Below are 13,495 nucleotides of genomic sequence, written 5' to 3'. Positions count from 1 at the left end.
ACTCCTCTTTTCCTTATCATTCTCAGCACCTTGGGTATGAGAGGAAGAGGAGGAAATACATAGACCGACGGGAACACCCACGGTGTCACCATTGCGTCCACAGCTATCGCCTGAGGGTCTCTTGACCTGGCGCAATATCTCTGCAGCTTTTTGTTGAGGTGAGATGCCATCATGTCCACCTGTGGCAGTTCCCACCGACTTGCAATCTGCATGAAGACTTCTTGATGAAGTCCCCACTCTCCCGGGTGGAGGTCGTGCCTGCTGAGGAAGTCTGCTTCCCAGTTATCCACTCCCGGAATGAACACTGCTGACAGTGCGCTTACGTGAGTCTCCGCCCAGCGAAGAATTCTGGTGGCTTCTACCATCGCCACCCTGCTCCTTGTGCCGCCTTGGCGGTTTACATGAGCCACTGCGGTGATATTGTCTGACTGAATCAGAACCGGTTGGTCGCGAAGCAGGGTCTCCGCTTGACTTAGGGCGTTGTATATGGCCCTTAGTTCCAGGATATTGATGTGAAGGCAAGTCTCCTGCCTTGACCACAGCCCTTGGAAATTTCTTCCCTGTGTGACTGCCCCCCACCCTCGGAGGCTTGCATCCGTGGTCACCAGGACCCAGTCCTGAATGCCGAATCTGCGACCTTCGAGAAGGTGAGCACTCTGCAGCCACCACAGGAGAGACACCCTGGCCCTGGGGGATAGGGTGATTAACCGATGCATCTGAAGATGTGATTCGGACCACTTGTCCAGTAAGTCCCATTGGAAGGTCCTCGCATGGAACCTGCCGAAGGGAATGGCCTCGTATGATGCCACCCTCCTTCCCAGGACTCGAGTGCAGTGATGCACTGACACCTGTTTTGGTTTTAATAGATTCCTGACCAGTGTCACGAGCTCCTAAGCTCTCTCTATCGGGAGATAAACCCTTTTCTGGTCCATGTCTAGGATCATGCCTAGGAGAGGCAGATGATCTGTAAGAACCAACTGCGACCTTGGAATATATAGAATCCAGCTGTGTTGCCGTTATACTTCCAGAGAAAGTGATACGCTGTCCAGCAACTGCTCTCTTGATCTCGCTTTTATGAGGAGATCGTCCAAGTACGTGATAATAGTGACACCTTGCTTCCACAGGAGCACCATCATTTCCGCCATTACCTTGGTGAATATGCTCAAGACCGTGGAGAGACCAAACGGCAATGTCTGAAATTGGTAATGACAATCCAGTACCGCAATTCTGAGGTACGCCTGATGAGGTGGATAAATGGGGACATGAAGGTATGCATCCTTTATGTCCCGAGTCACCATAAAATCTCCCCCTTTCGGCTTGCAATGACCGCTCTTAGCGATTCCATCTTGAACTTGAACCTTTTCAGGTATATGTTCAGGGATTTTAAATTCAATATGGGTCTGACCGAACCGTCTGGTTTCGGGACTACAACATGGTCGAATAATAACCCCCTCCTTGTTGAAGGAGGGGAACCTTGACCACCACCTGTTGAAGATACAATTTGTGAATTGCAGTTAACACGGTTTCCCTCTCGTGGGGGGAAGCCGGCAGGGCCGTCGGTGAGGGGGCATCTTTTCAAAGTCCAGCTTGTATCCCTGAGACACAATATCTATTGCCCAGGGATCTAACAGGGAGTGAACCCACTTGTGGCTGAACTTACGAAGGCGTGCCCCCACCGGGCCTAGCTCCGCCTGTGGAGCCCCAGCGACATGCGGTGGATTTTTGTAGAGGCCGGGGAGGACTTCTGTTTCTGGGAACTAGCTGTGTTGTGCAGCTTCTTTCCTCTGCCCCCGCCTCTGGCAAGAAAGGACGCACCTCGGACTTTGTTTCTTTATTCGAAAGGCTGCATTTGATAATGTCGTGCTTTCCTAGGCTGTGCAGGAATATAAGGCAAAATATCAGAATTACCAGCTATAGCTGTGGAGACCAGGTCCGAGAACTCTTCTCCACACAATCCTCAGCCTTCCATATGCCTCTTAAGTCGGCATCATCTGTCCATTGCATATTCTACAGGACACGTCAAGCAGAAATCGACATAGCTTTGACTCTAGGACCCAGTATACTCATGTCTCTTTGGGCATGTTTTATATATACACATATCTCTTAAGACAGCATCTTTAATATAATATATATATATATATATATATATATATATATATATATATATATATATATATATATATATATATATATATATACATATACATACATATACATACACACACACACACACACACACACACACACATACATATCTATATGCATACTAGGGTCTCAATCTCTGCTGATAAGGTACCTGTCCACGCTGCCACAGCGCTATAAACCCATGCCGACACAATCGCCGGTCTGAGTAGTGTACCAGAATGTGCACGCTATCTGCAGGATCCCTGAGAATAGCTGTTACATCAGGGCTACCTTTTGGCAAACGTGACACCCTAGGGGAAGATTCCAATCATATCCTGGCCCTAGTGGGGAAAGGATACTGCCTGAGAATTCTTTGTGGGAAACTGCAGTCTCTTGTCTGGAGATTCCCGCTCTTTTTCCTCATGAGAGGAGGGAAATTTACCTCAGCTTTCTTCCCCTTAAACATGTGTACCCTTGTGTCAGGGACAGATGAGTCATCAGTGATATGCAAATCATCTTTTATTACAATAATCATATATTGAATACTTTTCTGCCATTTTGGCTGTAACTTTGCATTATCGTAGTCGACACTGGAGTCAAACTCTGTGTCGATATCAGTGTCTATTATTTTGGATAGTGAGCATTGAGAGACTCTGAAGGTCTCTGCGACATAGGGACAGACATGGGTAGATTCCCTGTCTGTTCTCTAATCTTTTGTGCAATAAATTCACCTTAGCACTTAATTACACATATCCAAACAGGTGTCGACGGAGACACCCTCTCACACACATATTTGCTCCATCTCCTCCTTAGGGGAGCCTTTTACCTCAGACATGTCGACACACACGTACCGACACACCACACACTCAGGGAATGCTCATCTGAAGACAATTCCCCCATAAGGCCCTTTGGAGAGACAGAGAGAGAGTATGCCAGCACACACCCCAGCGCTATTAACCCAGGAATAACACAGTAACTTAATGTTAACCCAGTAGCTGCTGTTTATATTGATTTTTGCGCCTAATTATGTGGGCCCCCCCCCCCCCCTCTCTTTTTACCCTCTTCTACCGTGTAACTGCAGGGAAGAGACTGGGGAGCTTCCTCTCAGCGGTGCTATGGAGAAAAAAAACATGGCGCTGGTGAGTGCTGAGGAAGAAGCCCCGCCCCCTCGACGGCGGGCTTCTGTCCCGCTTTCATGTACAATTTTGGCGGGGGCTCATACATATGTACAGTGCCCAACTGTATATTATGCAAACTTTTGCCAAAGAGGTCTCTAATTGCTGACCAGGGCGCCCCCCACCCCCCGCACCCTTACAGTGACCGGAGTATGTGGGTGTAGTGTGGGAGCAATGGCGCACAGCTGCAGTGCTGTGCGCTACCTCATATGAAGACTGGAGTCTTCTGCCGCCGATTTCGAAGTCTTCTTGCTTCTTTCACCCGGCTTCTGTCTTCCGGCTCTGCGAGGGGGACGGCGGCGCGGCTCCGGGATCGGATGACAAAGGGTGAGATCCTGTGTACGATCCCTCTGGAGCTAATGGTGTCCAGTAGCCTAAGAAGCAGGACCTATCTTCAGAGAGTAGGGCTGCTTCTCTCCCCTCAGTCCCACGATGCAGGGAGTCTGTTGCCAGCAGAGCTCCCTGAAAATAAAAAACCTAACAAAATACTTTCTTATAGCAAGCTCAGGAGAGCTCACTAAGTAGCACCCAGCTAGTCCGGGCACAGATTCAAACTGGAGGAGGGACATAGAGGGAGGAGCCAGAGCACACCAGTATCCAAATTCTTTCTTAAAGTGCCCTGTCTCCTGCGGAGCCCGTCTATTCCCCATGGTCCTTACGGAGTCCCCAGCATCCACTAGGACGTTAGAGAAATTCCATTAACCCCAAATGGTTTCAGATCTGGAATTGGTTGAGAACATCAATGTACTGCTCATCAGAACATAACCAACCACTTTGGCTCAGTGACAGGGGCAATTGTTATCTGGACGAAAACAATCTCATCAGGAAAGAAATGCTGAAACATGGGGAGGGGTTAATAATATTATATGGGATTAACTGCACCTAAATTGATCCAGTAAAATGTACCTAACAACTTTACAGAACCAACAGCATTGGAAGCAAGTCCTCAGTGTTTAGACTAGTGCTACTCTCCACAATTAATAGACCACTGTCTGTAGGTACGTTTTAAGAGGGGACAGAGTACAATCTCCATGCTGGTCCCTGCCTATCTCGCATCACTGTAGACCTACTGTATATGCGCAGGTCTCCGGGATCATGTTTCAGGTAACCGCTGTACTGTGCATACACAAATATCTGGGAAAATAGCCACTGTTTTCCTGGTAATTTCTGTATCACTGATGCAGAGCCAGCTCTAACCAATTTAATGCCCTAGGCAAGAGTTTGGTTGGTTCCGCTAGCACCAGTGCTAGTTCCGCCTCTGACAAGGCACCCCTCTCCCAGCACAGCACCCATCATCATCCATCACCCCTCATCTATAGCAATCCTCATTTTAGTATCCTTGCCAACAAGGAGCATTGGCACCCCCACCCCCCATATTTGTAATAGGGTCAGTGCACGCCAAAGACCTGTGGACTAAAAAGAGGTGTGTTTCGTGATAAGGGGCATGGGTAAACAGTACCCCCCATTCAAATTATGCAACACACTAGTGCACAGGTTCTCAAACTCGGTCCTCAGGACCCCACACGGTGCATCTTTTGCAGGTCTCCTCAGAAAATCACAAGTGAAATAATTAGCTCCACCTGTGGACCTTTTAAAATGTGTCAGTGAGTAATTAATACACCTGTGCACTTGCTGGGTTACCTGCAAAACATGCACTGTGTGGGGTCCTGAGGACCGAGTTTGAGAACCACTGCTCTAGACCACAGGTTCTCAAACTCGGTCCTCAGAACCCCACACGGTGCATGTTTTGCAGGTCTCCTCAAAAAATCACAAGTGAAATAATTAGCTCCACCTGTGGACCTTTTAAAATGTGTCAGTGAGTAATTGATACACCTGTGCACTTGCTGGGTTACCTGCAAAACATGCACTGTGTGGGGTCCTGAGGACCGAGTTTGAGAACCCCTGCACTAGTGCAACGTAATTCACATTATATCACACGATAGACCATTATTCACATTACACCATCCCATATCACTCCTTATTCACATTACACCACTCATCAGTGCACTTTATACAAGTACATCACACAGTATTAGCGCACCTCGGGGGTTATTCTGACTCCGTAGCAGTTTTGCTAAAATAGCAAAACTGCTACTGATACAATCACATGCTGAGGACCGCCCAGCATGTGTAGCGCCACCCTGTGTTGCACCTGCTTTTAAAATGCGATTGCATCACTGTAATCAAATAGAGGTAGACCCCCTGCATACACAACCAGGCTGCGTGTGCAGGTGGTGCGGCGCCATGTTTCCCATTGCACTGCCATGACATGCCTACATTTCCGGCACCAGTCCCCAATGTTGCATCACCGTCCCCAAACTCTAGCCGCCTGTAATCACGATGCAATCGCATAGTAAAAGCCCATGCAATGCGATCACTGCACATGCACAGATGGACAAAAATCGTCCATTTGCCAAATTGCAATATAGTGATCAACTCTGAGTAACCCCCTTTATACACATAAATGCCACACAGTAAAGTCCCTTATACACATGCCCCACATTAGTAATGCTACTAGTTTTTTGTTTTTTATAAAACTTACACTTGCTTGCTGACTGTCAGTGTGCCCGCCCCTGCAGCTCCCTGAATCCATGACTGCGCTTTGTGGAGTAGGGGTGGGAGGCACCGTGGCTGCAGGGTGACAGTGTCTCTGCAAAGGCCCATAGGATGAGGAGCTGCTGCTGCTGGTCTTGCGCAGCAGCCCTCCTTCTGCAGCCATCTTTGATGCTCACCGCTTCTTGCTGAGCTGCCAATTGGAGGTGAGAGCTCCGATCATGGTAGCCAGCTACCATGGTAGGTGGCAGGCTTGAATGCTCATAGGCATTTGCCTAGAGCTGGCTCTGGCAGGGTGTGTGATATGGACCGCCTGTACTCCGCAAATACTTCACCCATTATAGATACTGCGCTGACTGCCTATGCTATTTGCCACCACTGGACTCGCAAACCCTGCACTGTTTTCAGTACATAGAACTCTCAGGTATGGGTCATTAGGTTGACCACTATTGGTAGACATGCATTAGGTCGACAGGATCACTGGGTCGACATGGTCATAAGGTCAACATAAACAAGGTAGACATGAGGGTTTTTTTTTGGTTTTTTTAGTGTTATTTTCTTTGTAAAGTGATGGGGAACCCCAATTAGTGCGCCGTGTCCCCTCGCATGGTGAGTGACTTCAGGCAAGGTGGCTCGCTCAGCTACCGCTGTGCCCGGCACAAGTTACCGTTCCCAATCGTAGTCCACGTGGATCGTACAGTATGAAAACGTTTTAAATAATGAAAAGAAAAGAAAAAAAACCTCATGCCGACCTTGTTCATGTCGACCTAATAACCATGTCAACATAATGCATGTCGACCAGTAGTGGTCGACCTAATGACTGTCTACCTAAGTCTTGTCGACCTAATGACCGTAATCCATTCTCATCAGACTCTTAAATTGAACTGGCTTCTTGTGTCACATGTTGAAAGCTGCAATTACTGTAACTTATCACAAACTTATGGGCCCTACACACTGGCAGATAAAACAGAACTTATGGGCCCTACACACTGGCAGATAAAACAGAACGATATGAACGTTCTCGTTCATAAATGAACAAGAACTCGTTCACATCGCTCTGTGTGTAGGCACCAACGATTAAAGATGCACGGCCCTGCGCTCGTTAATCGTTGGTGCCCTGTTGCTTATGCATGCAGGCCAATATGGACAAGATTATCCATATTAGCGTGCAGTGCTATGGAGCCGGGTGACGAGGGTGTGGGGGTGTGAAGAAACTTCACTCCCCCCACCGCCGGGTCGCCCGTATCGGGCAGCTCGGCGGTGGATTGGTATGTGTGTAGGGCCCTTAGAAGGTAGCACATTACCTACTGTAATACATGGACATCATACATTGCTAGCATTTATTACGCTGAAGGTTTACCTTACACTTTTAGTATAACTTACAGAACATTCACATCTTACAGTATGCAATATGCAGTCACTTCCATCTTATACCTGTGACTCTGCATATTGGTCAAATTATGTCTTTTTAATGGATACAATTCTAAGCATAGGGATCGCTGCTCGCTGTGATGACCATTGTTCTCACTGTAAGTGGAAAGGAGCTAATAGACATAGAGATGTTCCTGAATGACACCCATCATTTCTAAGAGGGGACATTGATGCTACTACACTCATTTTGCTGTCAAGCATTTTAATATTATCACAGTTAGTATATCTAAAAAGGTAGTTTAAACTATAAAGTGCTCCTGAAAGATTACATTAAAAGAAGACGGTAAAGCGCATCCTCTGAGGTTCTTTAATTTCTGTCCATGCAGACACATTTTCTTAGGATAAAACCAATGCATTTGCGTGAAAACAAGAACATGAGGTTACATTTCATATGACGGATTCATGTCATCTCTATTATGACTACTACTAGTAAGTTAATCTGTTTCCAGTTTATTGTAATCATATAAATTCACAGATACTGGTTTGTAGTTAATGCCACTGTTCTATGCTAACCAAAAGTCAACTTTTCAACATAAAAATACCATAAATATAAAAAAAATAAAAAAAAATGTAAATGCAATTGCTAACAATGCTTAATTTTTAGAAAATGCATTTATTTAAAGAAAACAACAACAACAACAACAACAACAACTACTACTATGGATGCTGAAACAAATTTTTACTTCATTAAAACCCCTAATTTACAGTGGTCTTTGGCAGATTTTTTTAAAACTTGTCCCTGGTAGATATTTTCTTTTGGATACTGGGGCATGTATGAATATTAGTGCTGATCAGCAATACTAAAGAAACGTTTCCTCCAAAGATCAAACTGTTCCACCACTTCCATTAATTTGGTGCCAAAACATTCTTTAGACAACTATAGAAAACAACTTTGCAGTCATCCTGCATCAGAACACCTGGTCCTGGCTGTAGTGCATAGGTCTGCAAACTCGGTCCTCATTACCCCCACACAGTGCATGTTTTGCAGGTCTCCTCACAGAATCGCAAGTGAAATAATTTAACTCCACCTGTGGATCTTTTAAAATGTGTCTGTGAGTAATTAATACACCTGTGCACCTGCAGGGTTACCTGCAAAACATGCACTCTGTGGGGTCCTGAGGACCGAGTTTGCAGACCTATGCTGTAGTGAGACAGTGAGTTTGCCTACTGTATGATGAAAGTGTCACACATTTGCATCTTTTCATACTGTCATGTTAAACCATGTCCTCAGGACCACAATGATCTGATGCAAACCAGATACAAAAGTTGCAATTGAGAAAATAAAGACACGTTTACAAACAGCTGACTTCATCTGATGTGTAACAGGTTTTCTTCCAAGCTGAGCAAGACAGGACATTTGTGCAGTTTGCACAATACTGTACCTGCTCTGGCTACATTTAAGACATCTACATTGTAATGCCATCATGCAAAAGCCAGCATATTGATTGTTAGGTCAATGTAACTTTTGAACACAGAAAACATGAATTTGATAAATAAAAGGATTACACTGGCCACATACAGTAACAGCCTTTATGTAGATGTGTTCGCTTTTTACTTTAAAATCAGAAAACTATGCACCAGGAGTTTCCCATCTTTGCATAAAACTTGTTAAAACTTGCAGAGTTACTGTAACTTGTGTGATTTAATTGTACAGCGTACAAGAGAGAAAAAAGGATCCATCCCGCATTTGTTTCCATTACTGCATTCTGTCACAAGAACCCAGGCAGTGTTTCTAATAAGCGTTCCCAGGGCTGAGCACCGACCAGTACAGATGAAACCTGCAAGCAATCAGCCTGTTCTGTTTCTATGGGTTTATACGGGGATAGAGGACTGGGCACACTTGCCAGCCTTAACGCCCCCTTACAGAAAACCCAAATCAGTGCAGCGAGTGCTGGCACACACATAAAAAAAGTTTTAAAGAAACAATTCTCTGGGATGAATATGTAAAGTCGAGATCATTCTGAATTAAAGTGTCCACACCCTTCTTAAGACTATCATAGTACACACATAAGAAGCATACATGCCTAGACTATACGCAAGCACAATAGAATACAGCGTAGATCACTAAGGGGGAAATAAAATAGAAATGATTGATGCCACCCACCTTTGCCTTCAGAAATGTAGAGAGAATGCGTTGGAAGAACGAGCGTAAAGCAGAAGACAATGCAAGTAATCCCAATCACAGGCTCCTCCATTGCAGTTACACTGCAGCTTCGCCGGCTGAACACAGGAATCCAGCGTTGTGCTTCTCTGAGCTCTAGGCTACAGCAGCCGTGTCACTCACTGGGAAGAAGCACAGAATAATAACTCCAGCTGTACACACCAGTAACCAGTTCATCTGAAGTTGAGATGTAATCTAACGTGGGATTGGCTTTTCTGCAAAGTGCATGATTGGTTGTTAGGAAACATCGCTGGATAGGCCTTTTAGTAATTTCCTCTCTCCGTAGTGTAGTATGTGGCACTGAGCGCTGGCTGCGGCATCTACTTACAGTATCTCACCATTATACACAGCGCTAAACTTATTGGATGTGCTAAATGACAGATTTGTGCTGATTTTGCTCTAAAAATACTCTTGTACGTTCTCATCACTATTGTCAGCAGGGATGTCAGTAATTATTGTATTGGTCATCATTCTTCGTATGTAATAATAGCCCACACGCTAAAAGCAGGTGTGTATTTATTCCAACTAACCCTCACTTACATAAAAGAGGTGTTAAAATGGACCAACCTGATCACAACACTGACCACCAAACAACAAATGACCTCAATATATAACATGGAACAGAGGGTAGACCTAATACAATCTAAACATCAAAGAGCGTCTTATATTTTGAGAATAAAAATGATGAAATTGTACTAGAGAATGAAAGTGGTTCTTATCTGCAATGCATCCGTTTCTATAGTTCCAGTGCCCTTGCATGATGGTGGTCCTCCCCTTTGCCTTCCAGTCACTCTGCTGCTAGATTATCCTTCCTATATTTAGGAGATGTATCAAAGCTTGGAGAGAGATAAAGTAACAACCAATCATTTGGGTTGTCTATCTTTTTGTATGCCATGTTGGAAAATGTAAGAAGTTGATTGTACTTTATCTCTCTCAGCTTTGATAAATCTGCCCCTTAGTTTGGGACACTTTTCTTTTAATAATAATATTTTTTAACGATTTTTGTGCTTCACTTTTTAGAGCAAACAACTAACACCATTTCTAAATTAAATTAGTGATTGTGGACTATATGCAATTAGTGGCGTAATGCGTGTTGGGTCTCTATATGGCATAATGTGTAAAATGGGCTCTACCTGGTGATATGTATACAACGGCACTATCTGGCGTAATGTGTGTAATGGGCTCTTTTTGTTGTAATGTGTATAATGGGCTCTCTCTTCCATAATGTGTATTTGGCGCTCTAGCTGGTGTCATGTGTATAATGGGCTCTACCTGGCGTAATGTGTTCTATCTGGCGTAATGTGTACAAGATGCTCTACCTGACCCAATGTGTATAAGGGGTTCTACTGTGTGGTGTGATGTGAATTGGTATTATTCTGGGGTCACACCTCTACCCCATGAAGCCACACCTCTATATTGTTGACTTTTGATGCGCGTCTTCAGAATGCTATATCCCTATTTTCAGTATGGGGGCGTGGGCGGTGGAAGGCACCAATTCTCTTTCTGGCACATTGACAAAGTGTGATCACATTTCATGCGCCCAATAAGGAGCCCGTATCCAAGTGGTATAAAGCGTCAACAACACTTAAAACTGAACAAAGAAAATAGTAATTACCACACAGGTCACAGGCACTCCAAATTCATATAACATTTGTTTAAATACCCAAATCGATATGACAGTGATCAGGAATCGCTTAAAAGAATGACATACAACACAAACATAGTATAATACTGTTATGTGTAACAAATATGCTTGAAAGGATTAAAAATAGACTTGCACCCAAACTAATAGTCTACCTGACTGGTAGACATAAGATGCCTGGTGGGAGCGGGCTAATAGTGTGGTTTACCCCAATCCTTCTTGACTTCTGTAAACGAAGGATCTTCTCCAAGTAATGCATCCACAATATTCTTGCAATCAGAAGAAGCTCTTTATAGTGTAACTAGGTGATTCTGCGCGCCCTACGGGTGCTCTTTACACCGTCATAAGGGGCTCCTCTCAGGCAGTACGTGAAGGTGCCTGGGTGCTTGAAACAGAAGAGATCAGTGAGGGCAGGCAGAGGCTGTCTCACTCTCCAGAACTCTCAGTGACTGCAGCAGCCAGGTGAAGGAGGGGCCAGCAGGCTATAATAAATTATGCTGGCCGGGTGAAGCACATGGCATGTTGTCCTGAATAGAGTAGCAGTTTGTGTATTGAGTAGCATGTGGATGGATGGGTGGTATGCTTCCTCTTAATGGTGTGTGTGTGTGTATGCTGTGTGCATGTGTACTGTGTATAGTATGTATATGTATGTATATATATATATATATATATATATATACTTGGTGATGCTCTTTACACTGTCGTAAGGGGCTACGCCCCCTTAACCCTTACACCCCCTGTGGCGTGCAATATTTTTATTATATGGAGTATTACCTCCAATCATAATTGTGTGAGTGGTTAAATATTGCACGGACAAAGGGCGTGCAATGGTTAAGGGGTCGAAGACCCTTGCAACAGCGTGACCAGCGCACGCAGGGCCTGAAGAATCACCTAGTAGGTGCTGTGGTTAGGGAAGTGGCGGGTGCGGGGGAGAGGCGGATGGGGTCCGGGGGTGCCATGGGTGGGAGAGGGGCAGTTACGGGGTACCGCAGGGGGGGAGGGGCTGGTTAGGTAGTGCCACGGGTGGGGAGGGAGCGTGGGTGCTGCGGGTGGGGGTCCAGAGCCACCGCGGGTAGGGGAGGAGCAGGTGCTGGGGTGCTGCCAGTGGGGGTGGGTGCGGTGGTGCAGCGGGTGGGGGAAGGGCAGGTGCAGAGGTGCTGCTGGGTGGGGGAGGGGTCCAGAGCTACCGCGGGTGCTTGAGGGGGGGGGGTGTTGGGGTGCCGCAGATTGGGGCCCGGAGATACTGCAAGTGGCAGGGGCGGGTAATGCTTCTGTTGCTTCTTCTCCTGGAAGCAGCTAGGCTGCTGTCCTCCCTTTGACAGTGGCTCTCCCGGAGACTCGCACAGCAGCCAGTCACTATTGTTAGCACTTGTGTCTCAACGCGCCGCATTACAGGGAAGAAGATGCACTCATTAAACTACAGCTCTCAGCAGACCTAAGGGCCAGAATGCTTCAGCGCTAAGGGCTGCTGGGAGCTGTAGTTTATTTAGTGCGTCTACTTCCCTGTAATGCAGCACGTTGTGACACCAGCGCTAACAATAGTGACTGGCTGGCAGAACTGACGGACTCGCTGAATCAATGTAAAAGGTGAGAGTGCTGTGCAGTGTCACACCCACTGCACTGCACAGCACTGTCACCTTTTACATTGGTTCAGCATCCAGACATTACCCTTTGCGATATCACCCACCGTATCCATTACATTAGCCATCTCGGAGCTTCCAGGCCGGCAGCCCAGGTGCAGGGCCGGCGCTACCATTAGGCAGCTTTAGGCAGCTGCCTATGGGCGCTGGCCACTGGAGGGCGGCAGGCTCCAATTAAATATATTTTACAAAAAAATATATATATTTTGATAAGTAAGCCCAGACCAGGGGCGGCCGCGGCGAGGGTCTAGCCTGCCACAGCCGTCAGTCACCTCACCGGCCCAGTGTATTGCTTTCCCTGTGGGCCTGCGGCTGCTCCATGTCTCTAACAGAAATAGACGGAGCCGCGCGTATGAGAGAGCAGGTCAGGAGACGGGCGCCGCCCACACTGACAGCCTAACACGCATCCTGCTAGGCGCCGTCAGCACGAACGTCAGCGCTTGTGTGGCACCCGTCTCCTGACCTGCTCTCTCATACGCGCGGCTCCGTCTATTTCTGTTAGAGACATGGAGCAGCCGCAGGGAAATCACACTGGCGTAGGTGAGGTGACTGACGGCTGTGGCAGGCTAGACCCTCGCCGCGGCCGCCCCTGGTCTGGGCTTACTTATCAAAATATATATTTTTTTGTGTAAAATATATTTAATTGGAACATCTGAAAGACAAGAGAAGTCTCTCTATCCCCTCCCTCCCCGCCGCCCCGCGCCTCCCTATCCCCTCCCTGCCGCCCCGCGTCTCCCTATCCTCTCTCTCCCACCCAGCGTCTCACTAT

The 13,495-nt window shown here is 46.4% G+C and overlaps 1 protein-coding gene across 1 annotated transcript in view; it reads right to left on the bottom strand.

The window, feature by feature from the left end:
- LOC134933200 (A disintegrin and metalloproteinase with thrombospondin motifs 2-like) overlaps positions 1–9,664 on the bottom strand; it is a 968,191-nt gene extending 958,527 nt beyond the window's left edge. Inside the window, exon 1 of the mRNA XM_063928241.1 lies at positions 9,388–9,664. Within this exon, the coding sequence (XP_063784311.1) occupies positions 9,388–9,478 (91 nt within the window). The 5' untranslated portion in view covers positions 9,479–9,664. The remainder of the gene's footprint in view (positions 1–9,387) is intronic.
- Between the last annotated feature and the right edge of the window lie 3,831 nt (positions 9,665–13,495).

Source organism: Pseudophryne corroboree, chromosome 6, assembly GCF_028390025.1.
Source record: "Pseudophryne corroboree isolate aPseCor3 chromosome 6, aPseCor3.hap2, whole genome shotgun sequence".
NCBI classification, from domain to species: domain Eukaryota; kingdom Metazoa; phylum Chordata; class Amphibia; order Anura; family Myobatrachidae; genus Pseudophryne; species Pseudophryne corroboree.
The sequence above is the reverse complement of the archived record's forward strand: the minus strand, read 5'-3'. Positions and strand labels throughout refer to the sequence as shown.